General features: G+C 42.5%; 1 protein-coding gene across 1 annotated transcript in view; it reads right to left on the minus strand.

The window, feature by feature from the left end:
• Malrd1 (MAM and LDL receptor class A domain containing 1) overlaps nucleotides 1-12,075 on the minus strand; it is a 641,297-nt gene that overhangs the window by 385,479 nt on the left and 243,743 nt on the right. Inside the window, exon 21 of the mRNA XM_051151281.1 lies at nucleotides 419-575. Coding sequence (XP_051007238.1) covers nucleotides 419-575 — 157 coding nt within the window. The remainder of the gene's footprint in view (nucleotides 1-418; nucleotides 576-12,075) is intronic.

Raw genomic sequence — 12,075 nt, forward strand, 5'->3', positions numbered from 1 at the left:
TATGAAACATTGATTGAGTTTAATAATTTAAGGATTTTTTTCCTTAAAGAAACAAGTTGAAAAAAATCTATTGGAAAATGAAGTATTACTACCATCCCACAAAGCACACCAGATTGTAGCATTGTAAAGAGTTACATATCATGTCCACTTGATTATATTATACTCTTAACATTCATGCTGAAGTCAACATGGCGAGCCCCAGTGTACAAATTATTGCACACGAGCCATAGGAAACAGTCATACAGTTCAGAAAAAGAAAATCCCTTTCCAGCCACAAATGTTCATCTCTGAGACAGCTTTTCCTGCAGCTTGTCATTGAGATGTTAATGAAGTTTTCACTTGTTTTAATTATACTGCAAATTATGTTGTATGAATTTTCATAGAGGAATTTCCAAAGAGAGTATTGACTATACAGTACCTGGAGAGAACCCACTGTGGCACCATTCATGTGTGTCCAGAACACCAAAGTACACCGTGGTCCCGTTTGTGAGATGACAGGCGTGAAAACATCAGCAAGGTCACCAAAGTTCCCATTTGAACTGTCAGCATACAGGTACCAGCCATCCGTGGTATTTCTAGGGGGGAAATCCATCATATTCATAAAGAAAAAAATGATAAAACATAACACAGTTTAACAATGTCCATATTTTATAGATATGTAATTATTTTCTACAAGTATAATATTTTATAGCATAGTTAAGTTCTGCAGAACATGGAGCTGTAGGATTTAACGTTTTTCCTGATATCTTTTGTTTCCACTCTGGTCACAATGTCTTGGTTCTTCCGTTTTGAAATCAGGATGTTTTCTCTGTCTTTTTTTTTTTTTTTAAATCATATAGGAATTCAGAGTTAAGAGAATTTGAACTTAACTCTGCATGGCAAGAAACTATGACCCATTTTTCTGGTGGCACAGATGGAAAGACAAAGGAGGGCAACTGTAGCAAGGCCACAGAGGCACCTCAGGAAGACACATATAAGAACATCCATAGAGAAATTTCAAAAGATGGCGCCGACCATTAAGCCACGTACCTGATCTACCCCGAGGAGACCAGAGGCATAAGTGGAGCAACAGATCGCTGGACTTTGAGAATTGTAGGTGAGTGGGGCCCCAAAGGCCGCAGACCAAACAGGGGGCCTACCCCCCTGGGACAAGCAACATCCCGGAGGTGCTAAACGCACTCCCCAAACTCTGGAACGGAATCCACATGCAAACTGCAGCCTGTATATAAAGCACAGACTCGCTGTTTGGGGAGGGGATTTTCCAGAGTCCCCAGCCAGAGGAGTCTCAGTGAAGAGGGTGAATCTGCTCTAGGATTCCTCCTTCCACACCACCCCAAACTGCAGAGGTCACCCACCTAGGCCGAGTGGAAACACAGGCGGTGGGACCCAACAGAGACAGCTAAAGTGGGACTGCAGCTCGCTGGCCATCCGGGGCCAAACCTAACACCAATCACAGCTAACTGAGCCTGCAAACAGCGGCAGTGAGAAATCAGCTTGAACTGCTTCCACAGATCCGTCCAGAGACGTGGGTCTTGCCTAGAGCTATAGCTGAACTTATTAGCCCTGCAGGAAGACCTGGTTCCGCGGGCTTCTGCCAGAGCTCTGCAACCCTATTGTTCCTACCCAGCCGCAAGGCACCGGTCCTACGCTCCCCGCTCCCTGCTCCCCAAACGAGAGAGCCCACCTAGAGATCCTGGCCCGAGCAAGGCAGGCACTCTCACATTATCAGGAGACAAGACGTGGATGGGTCGTGTTTGCAGTGTCTAATTGCTGTCCTAGAGTGTGAAGATCTGGTCTCACGGGAGACCGCCAGAGCTCTGCAAAGCTAATCTTACTAACTGCCCAGCCACAGGCCCTGGCCCTGCGCTCCCTGCTCCCCAGCGAGAGAGCCCAGCTGATCTGGCCCTGCTTTCCCTGCTTCCTGAACAAGAGAGCCCAGCTGGAGATCCGGGCACGAGCAAGGCAGGCACTCTCACTTTATCGGGAGACAAAAAGAGGGTCTTGCTTGCAGTGCCTAATTGCTGACCGAGAGCGACCTTGGTCCCTCCAGGCATATAGTACTGGGAGAGGTTGGGCACTGCTACAGGATATAGAGACAGAGCTAAAAGACAGCTACAACCCCAGAAGATCTGATTTACCTGGGGTCTTGAATACAAAGCCACAGGAAGGACAGGCAGCTGGGATCAACCTACTCAGCCAGAACGTTTGTCTGCGGACCTTATTCTTGGTCCCAAGACTGCTGATCTGAACTACAGCAGTAAAGTCCAAACAGATATCTACTTTGGCTGGCTCAGCCTGGAGCCCAGGGGACAGAGGAAAATCACCATGAGTGAAACCGGATCACCTACCTGTTCCACAAAAATATGCCCTGATCCCCACAGGCAAGAGCACCTGACCTACAATCAGTCATCAATTAACCATTCTCAACCAGCGAATGTCACTACAAAATACCTTCCAACATCAGAGCCATCAAAATGACAAGAGGACAGCGAAAGAATGCTATCAAAAACCAAAACAGGGAGGGATCCAAGATGGCAGCGAGCAGTGTGGACCGCGTTTGGAGGCTCCAGTGAACAATTCAGGGAATTGCACAGATTTCTGAGCCAGGAACACCGAGGTCCGAACATCACTGCAGCGGGAGTGCTCCGCGGTTCGGAGGGACCAGGGTGCGGAGGACCTGCGTGCCCCTGCACACGGGAGGAGCGTGGTTTTTCTCTGATTGGAGCGGCAGCGGCAGAGGCAGCAGCACCAGTGGCACCAGCAGCGGTGGCTGAGGTTTGCAGCTCATAGCCTTCCGGTGGAGGCGATTGGTGTGGTGGCTGGTGGGAGTTGCTGCGGGAGAGGGGACTCGGGGCAGGATTTGGGTCGCGTGGAGCCTTTGGACCCAGACTGGACTCGGCAGACAGTTCGGCCCCAGAGTCCCGGGTACTGGCCCGGCCCAGCAAGCAATTCTGCCTGAGGCACTAACTCAGCTCCAGCCACAGCTCCCCTGCTGTGGCGCAGGCTTAGTTGAGCACGCTGCTCCACACTAGGCAGCACCTCAGCTCAGCGGCAGCTCCCCTGCGGTGACACAGTCTGGGCGGAGCACTTGGTTTCACCACAGGCGCTAACTCAGAACAGCTGCAGTTCTCCTGCTGTGGCGCAGGCCGGGCCTAGCACTCAGTTCCACCCTAGGCACCACCTCAGCTCAGTGGCAGCTCCCCAGCAGTGACACAGTCTGGGCAGAGCACTTGGTTCCACCATTGGCGCTAACTCAGAGCAGCCGCAGTTCTCCTGCTGTGGCGCAGGCTTGGTGACGTGCTCAGTTCCATCCTAGGCACCGCCTCAGCTCAGCAGCAGCTCCCCTGCGGTGACACAGTCTGGGTGGAGCACTTGTTCCACCACTGGCGCTAACTCAAAGCAGCCGCAGTTCTCCTGCTGTGGCACAGGCTGGACAGAGCTCTCGGTTCCACCAGCTCTAAGACTCTGGTTGGACACAGTGTGCAGTTTGAATCCAGAATTCCTGGCTGAGATTGGTGGTCAGTTCGGGCCCTGAGTCAATAACTGACCACAGCACGCACTTTAGGCCAAATGGCCCTAGCGGAGCTTGGGGCGTAGTCCCAGCCCAAAAATTCTGGCTGGACCCTGTGTGCATTTTGGGCCCAGAATCCCTAGCTGAGCTTGGCAGATGGTTCAGGCCCTGAGAATCTAGCTGAGTTCAGCCCGTGGTTCGGTCCCAGTGCTCCTGGCTGGACTTGGCAGGGAACACAGAAGGCTGTGGATACCTTGGCCTGACCCAACGCTCATTCAGAGACCCAGATCAATTGCAGGATCCACGGAAGAGGGGGGCTGAGGATCACTGGCTGTGAGAGACCAGAACAACAGGGCTAACCTCCTAACATCCACACCAGTGAAGCTTTGAGCTCGCAGCCTAGGGAAATCGTGAGAAAACAAGTGAATCTATCGTCAGACACCCTCCATTCAACTCTGGAAGCTACCCAACAAAAACAAAGACGCCAAGATGACTAAAGAACAACGAAAAAGCATACGCAAAAAACCCCAAAACAACATGGCGTCTCCAGTTTCCAGCTATCCCAAAGAAAACAACCCAGAGAACTCAAATACAACGGAAATACAAGAAAATGACCTCAAATCCTTAGTAATGAGGATGATAATGGAGGAAACAAATAAAATTTGTAATCAAATGCAGGAAGACGCAGACAAACAGGTGAGAGACATAAAAGAAGCACATAGAGTGGAACTGGAAAAATTGCAGGAAAATGCGAACAACCAGATGAAAGAAATAAATAAAACGGTTCAAGCTCTGAAGACCTATAAAGAGGCAATGGAAGAAACTCAGGAATATACAAAAAATCAGATGAAAGAAATCAAAAATCAGTTCAAGATCTGAAAATGAAAATGGATTCAATGATAAACACACAGACAGAAGAAAAACGAGAACGTGAGACCTCAGAGAAGAAGGCGAGCAACACAGAGGTGAGCTTTTCTAACAGAATCCAAGAGATGGAAGAACGAATCTCAGGTCTAGAAGATACAATCACAGATATTGAATCAACCATTAAAGAAAATGCCAAATCTGGAAAACTCCTGACACAAAACATCCAAGAAATTAAGGACACCATGAAAAGAAGAAATCTGAGGATAATAGGCATTGAAGAAAGGGAAGACATCAGACTCCAGGGCCCAGAAACTATTCTCAACAAAATCATAGAAGAAAATTTCCCCAATCTAAAGAAAGAAATGCCTATAAACATACAAGAGGCCTACAGAACACCAAATAGAATTGACCAGAAAAGAAAAACTGCCCGCCACATCATAATCAAAACACAAAACTTGTAGAACAAAGAAAAAATATTAAAAGCTGCAAGGGAAAAGGGCCAAATAACATTTAATGGTAAACCTATCAGAATTACACCCGACTTCTCAGCAGAGACCATAAAAGCCAGAAGGGCCTGGACAGAGATCCTGCAAACCCTAAGAGACCACAGATGCCAGGCCAGACTACTTTACCCAGCAAAATTATCAATAACCATTGATGGAGAAAACAAAATATTCCATGACAAAAACAAATTCAAACAGTACCTATCCACAAACCCAGCTTTACAGAAGGTACTAGAAGGAAAACTCCATCCCAAAGGGTCAAGCTACAACCAAAACTACCCAGGAAATAGATAACTATCCCATGGCAAAAACACAACTACACAAATGCTCGACTGGAAACAACATCAAAATTAAGACTCTTAACAGTCACTGGTCATTAATATCTCTCAACATCAATGGCCTCAATTCTCCAATAAAAAGACACAGACTAACTGAATGGGTACATAAACAAGATCCAACATTCTTCTGCATCCAAGAAACACATCTCACCCATAATGAAAGGCATTACCTCAGGGTAAAAGGTTGGAAAAAAATATTCCAAGCAAATGGTCACAAGAAGCAAGTAGGTGTAGCCATTTTAGTATCAAACAAAATAGACTTTCAACCAAAATTAATCACAAGGGATGAGGAAGGACACTTCATCCTCATCAAAGGTAAAGTCAACCAAGATGACATCACAATTCTGAACATCTATGCTCCCAATACAAGGGCACCCACATATGTAAAACATCTCCTAAAAAAGCTTAAACCACACATCGATCCCCACACAATAATAGTGGGAGACTTCAACACCCCACTCTCACTGAAGGATAAGTCATTGAAACAGAAACTAAGCCGAGAAATAACATCATTAACCAATGCCATGGGTCAAATGGATCTAACAGATATCTATAGAACCTTTCACCCAAACAAGAAAGAATACACCTTCTTCTCTGCACCCCATGGAACCTTCTCCAAAATTGATCACATCGTAGGTCACAAAGCAAGCCTCAATAGATACAAGAGGATTGAAATAATACCTTGTATCCTATCAGATCACCATGCTCTTAGGCTGCAATTCAACAACAACAGAAATAACAAAAAGCCTACACGTACGTGGAAACTAAACAACTCTCTGCTAAATGACACCTGGGTCAGGGACGAAATAAAGAAAGAAATCAAGGAGTTTCTGAAATTCAATGAAAATGAAGAAACAACATACCCAAATTTGTGGGATACATTGAAAGCAGTGCTAAGAGGAAAATTCATAGCACTAAGTGCCTTTAAAAAGAAATTGGAAACATCGCACATAAGCATCTTAACAACACAACTGGAAGCCCTAGAAAAAAAAGAAGCAGAAACACCCAAGAGGAGTAGACGCCTGGAAATAATCAAACTCAGGGCTGAAAGTAACAAGTTAGAAACTAAGAAAACAGTCCAAAGAATCAACAAAACCAAAAGCTGGTTCTTTGAGAAAATCAACAAGATAGACAGACCATTAGCCAAACTAACTAAAAGGCAGAGAGACAGTATTGAAATCAACAAAATCAGAAATGAAAAGGGAGACATAACAACAGACACTGAAGAAATTAAAAGAATCATAAGATCCTACTTTGAAGGCATATACGCCACAAAATTTGAAAATCTAAGGGAAATAGACGATTTTCTTGAACAATTTCACTTGCCAAAGTTGAATGAAGAACAGATAAACAAGCTAAATAGTCCCACTTCCCCTACAGAAATAGAAGCAATCATTGATGGTCTCCCAACCAAAAAAAGCCCAGGGCCAGATGGTTTCAGTGCAGAATTCTACCAGACCTTTAAAGGCGAGCTAATACCGATACTCTTCAAGCTACTCCAAAAGATAGAAATGGATGGAAAATTACCAAATTCATTCTATGAGGCCATAGTCTCATTGATACCTAAACCTCACAAAGACTCAACAAAGAAAGAGAATTTCAGACCAATTTCTCTTATGAACATATATGAAAAAATACTAAATAAAATACTTGCAAAACGAATACAGGAACACATCAAAGATATCATTCATCATGACCAAGTAGGCTTCATTCCAGGCATGCAGGGATGGTTTAATATACGGAAATCCATCAATGTAATCCACCATATAAACAAACTGAAAATAAAAAACCACATGATCATCTCCTTGGATGCAGAGAAAGCATTTGATAAAATTCAACACCCATTCATGTTTAAAGTTTTAGAGAGATCGGGGATACAAGGCACTTTCCTCAACATAATAAAGGCTATATACAGCAAGCCAATAGCCAAAATCAAAGTAAATGGTGAGATACTCAAGGAAATTCCTCTAAAATCGGGAACAAGGCAAGGCTGCCCACTCTCTCCATATCTCTTCAATATAGTACTCGAAGTTCTAGCCAGAGCAATAAGACAACAAAAGGAGATCAAGGGTATCCAAATGGGAAAGGAAGAAGTGAAATTATCCCTCTTTGCAGATGATATGATAGTGTACATAAGTGACCCTCAAAACTCCACCAGAGAACTCCTAAAGCTGATAAACACCTTCAGCAAATTGGCTGGATACAAAATTAACTCAAAAAAGTCTGTAGCCTTCCTATACACAAATGACAAGCTTGCAGAGGAAGAAATTAGGAAAACCACACCCTTCACATTAGCCACAAGCAATATAAAATATCTAGGAGTTACCCTAACTAAGCAAGTGAAGGACTTGTATGGAAAAAATTTCAAAACTCTGAAGAAAGAGATTGAAGATGACCTGAGAAGATGGCGTGATCTTCCTTGCTCATGGATCGGGAGAATTAACATAGTAAAAATGGCCATCCTACCAAAAGCAATCTACAGATTCAATGCAATCCCTATCAAAATAACTACACAATTTTTTAAAGACATTGAAAGTTCAATTCTGAACTTCATATGGAAAAACAAAAAACCCAGAATAGCTAAAGCAATCTTGTACAATAAAAGATGCTCCGGAGGAATCTCCATACCTGATCTCAAACTGTACTATAAAGCAATAGTAATTAAAACAGCATGGTACTGGCACAGCAACAGGCTGGTTGATCAGTGGAATCGAATCGAAGACCCAGATATGAATCCACACACATATGGTCACTTGATTTTTGACAAAGAAGCCAAATCCATTCAATGGAAAAAGGATAGCATCTTCAACAAATGGTGCTGGTCTAACTGGAGGTCTATGTGTAAAAAAATGAAACTGGACCCATGTTTTTCACCTTGCACAAAACTCAAATCCAAGTGGATTAAAGACCTCAACATAAAACCAGAGACATTAAGCCACTTAGAAGGAAAAGTGGGAAAGAGCCTGGAACATATTGGCACAGGAGACAACTTCCTGAACAGAACACCAACGGCCCAGGCCTTAATGTCAACCATTAATAAATGGGACTTCATGAGGCTGAGAAGCTTCTGTAAGGCAGGAGACACTGTCAAGAGAACAAAGCGACAGCCTACAGACTGGGAAAAAATCTTCACCAACCCTATATCTGACAAAGGTCTAATATCCAAAATATATAAAGAACTCAAGAAGCTAAACACCACCAAACCGAATAACCCAATTGAGAAATGGGGCTTGGAACTAAACAGAGAATTCTCAACAGAGGAGTATCAAATGGCTGAGAAACACTTAAAGAAATGCTCAACCTCCTTAGTCATCAGGGAAATGCAAATCAAAACAACTCTGAGATTCCATCTTACCCCATCAGAATGGCTAAGATCAAAAATTCAAGCGACACCACATGCTGGTGAGGATGTGGGGAGAGAGGAACACTCCTTCATTGCTGGTGGGAATGCAAACTAGTACAGCCACTTTGGAAATCTATCTGGTGCTATCTCAGAAAAATGGGAATAGGGCTTCCTCAAGACCCAGGTATTCCACTCCTTGGAATATACCCAGAAGATGCTCCAGCACACAACAAGAAAATTTGCTCAACCATGTTCATAGCAGCCTTATTCATAATAGCCAGAACATGGAAACAGCCTAAGTGTCCCTCAGTAGAAGAGTGGATAAAGAAACTGTGGTACATATACACTATGGAATACTACTCAGCTATTAAAAACAAGGAATTCCCGAAATTTGTGGATAAATGGATTGAGCTAGAAATGATCATAATGAGTGAGTTAACCCAGAAGCAGAAAGAATCAAATGGTATATACTCACTTATATCTGCATACTAGCCCAAGGGGCATGTCCCACAAAAGCCTTCACTTACCAGGAAACTGGGACAGAGGGGAAGGCATCCTATTGGGACTCTAAATGAGAGACGCATGGGAGAACAGCAAAATAAAAGGATCCAGAGGGTCCTAGAAATCTACAAGTAGAACAATATGATAGGCAGATTTGGGCCCAGGGGTCCCGCTCAAACTAAGGCACCAGCCAAGGACAATACAGGAGGTAAACTTTAAACCCCTTCCCAGATCTAGCCAATGGTCAGAATATTCTCCACAGTTGAGTGGAGAGTGTGATACGACTTTCTCACGTACTCTGGTGCCTCACATTTGACCATGTCCCCTGGAGGGGGAGACCTGGTGGCACTCAGAGGAAGGACAGCAAGTAGCCAAGAAGAGACTTGATACCCTATGAGAATATATAGGGGGACGTAATGCCCCTCAGGAACAGTCATAGGGGAGGGGAATAATGGGAAAATGGGGGGGGGGGAGGAATGGGAGAATACAAGGGATGGGATAAACATTGAGATGTAACAAGAATAAATTAATAAAAAAAAAAGAGAGAAAAAAATAAAATTTAAATTTAAAAAAAAAAAAAAAACAGTTTGACATCTCCGGATCCCAACATTCCCAATGAAAACAACCCAGAGACTCTAACAGTAATGGATAGGCAAGAAAATGACCTCAAGTCCTTAGTAAAGAAGATGATAATGGAAGAAACAAATAAAATCTGTAAACAAATGCAGGAGGAGGCTAACAAGAGGGCTGAAGAGTTAAAAGAGTCATATAAAGAGGCACTTGAAGAATTTCAGAAAAATATAAATAACCAGATGATGGAAATCATTAAAACAATCCAAGAAATGAAGATAAAAAATGGAAGATATGATGCAGAAACACACAGAAGAAAAACGTGATCAAGAGTCTACAAAGAAGAAAGCAAGCATCTCAGAAGTGGCCTTATCTAACAGATTGCAAGAAATGGAAGAACAAATATCGGGACTTAAAGATACAATTGCAGAACTGGAAACAACCATTCAGGGAAATGCTAAATCTGAAAAGTTCCTGACACAGAGCATTCAACAATTAAAAGACCACATGAAAAGACGAAACTTGAGAATAATAGGGATACAGGAAAGAGTAGATAGCCGACTCCACAGCCCAGAACACATATTTAATCAAATAATGGAGGAAAATTTTCCCAATTTGAAGAAAGAGATGCATATGAGTATACAAGAGGCCTACAGAACACCAAATAGAATAGACCTGAAAAGAAAATCTTCCCGCCACATAATAATAACAACACAAAATATACAGAACAAGGAAAAAATATTGAAAGCGGCAAGAGAAAAAGGCCGAGTAACATATGAAGGCAAACCTATCAGAATTACTCTTGACTTCTCAGCAGAGACCATGCAAGCCAGAAGGGCCTGGACAGAGGTGCTGCAAACCCTAAGAGATCACAGATACCAGGCAAGACTACTATATCTAGCAAAATTATCAATAACCATTGATGGAGAAGACAAGATATTCCATGACAAAAACAAATTCAAACAGTACCTAGCCACAAATCCGGCTTTACAGAAGCTATTAGAAGAAAAACTCCATCCCAACTGGTCAAACTACAACCAAAACTACATAGGAAATAGGTAAATATACCATTGCAAAATCACAACCTCACAAAATCTCAACTGTTACAAATACCAAAAATGAAGGGACTTACCAATCACTGGTCATTAATATCTCTCAACGTCAATGGTCTCAACTCTCCAATAAAAAGACACAGACTAATGGAATGGATGCATAAACATGACCCAACATTCTTCTGCATTCAAGAAACACACCTTAACCACAAGGACAGACATTGCCTCAGAGTAAAAAGTTGGGGAAAAATATTCCAAGCAAATGGTAACAAGAAGCAAGCTGGGGTAGCCATTCTAATATCTAATAAAATAGACTTTCAACCAAAATTAATCAAATGAGATGAGGATGGTCACTTCGTACTCATCAAAGGTAAAGTCAACCAAGAAGACATCACAATTTTGAACATCTATGCTCCTAATACAAGGGCTCCCACATTTGTAAAAGACCTATTAACAAAGCTTGCCCCACTCATTGATACCCACACATTAATAGTGGGAGACTTCAACATCCCTCTTTCACTCAAGGATAGGTCTTTGAATCAAAAAACAAGCCGGGAAATAACCTCATTAACCAATGTCATGAATCAAATGGATCTAACAGATATCTACAGAACTTTCCACCCAAATGCAAAGGATTATACCTTTTTCTCAGCACCCATGGAACGTTCTCTAAAATTGATCACATAGTTGGTCATGAAGCAAACCTCAATAGATACAAGAAGATTGAAATAATACCTTGTATCTTATCAGATCACCATGGCCTAAGGCTGGACTTCAACAACAACAGAAATAACAAAAAGCGTACTAACACGTCGAAACTAAACAACTTTCTACTTAATGACACATGGATCACGGAAGAAATAAGGGAAGAAATAAGACTTCCTGAAATTCAATGAAAATGATGGAACAACATACCCAAATTTGTGGGACACATTGAAAGCAGTGCTAAGAGGAAAAATCATAGCACTAAGCACCTTCAAAAAGAAAAAGGAATCATCCCACATAAACAACCTAACAACACATCTGGAAGCTCTAGAAAAAAAAGAAGCAGAAACACCCAAGGGGAGTAGACGCCTAGAAATAATCAAACTCAGGGCTGAAATCAATAAATTAGAAACAAGGAGAACAATCCAAAGAATCAACAAAACCAAGAGCTGGTTCTTTGAGAAAATTAACAAGATAGACAAACCGTTAGCCAATCTAACTAAAAGACAGAGAAACACTATCCAAATTAACAAAATCAGAAATGAAAAGGGAGACATAACAACAGACATCGAAGAAATACAAAGAATCGTAAGAACCTACTTTAAAGGCATTTATGCCACAAAATTCGAAAATTGAAGGGAAATGGACAAATTTCTCGACTGATTCCATTTGCCAAAATTGAACC

Source organism: Acomys russatus, chromosome 9 (genome assembly GCF_903995435.1).
Source record: "Acomys russatus chromosome 9, mAcoRus1.1, whole genome shotgun sequence".
NCBI classification, from domain to species: domain Eukaryota; kingdom Metazoa; phylum Chordata; class Mammalia; order Rodentia; family Muridae; genus Acomys; species Acomys russatus.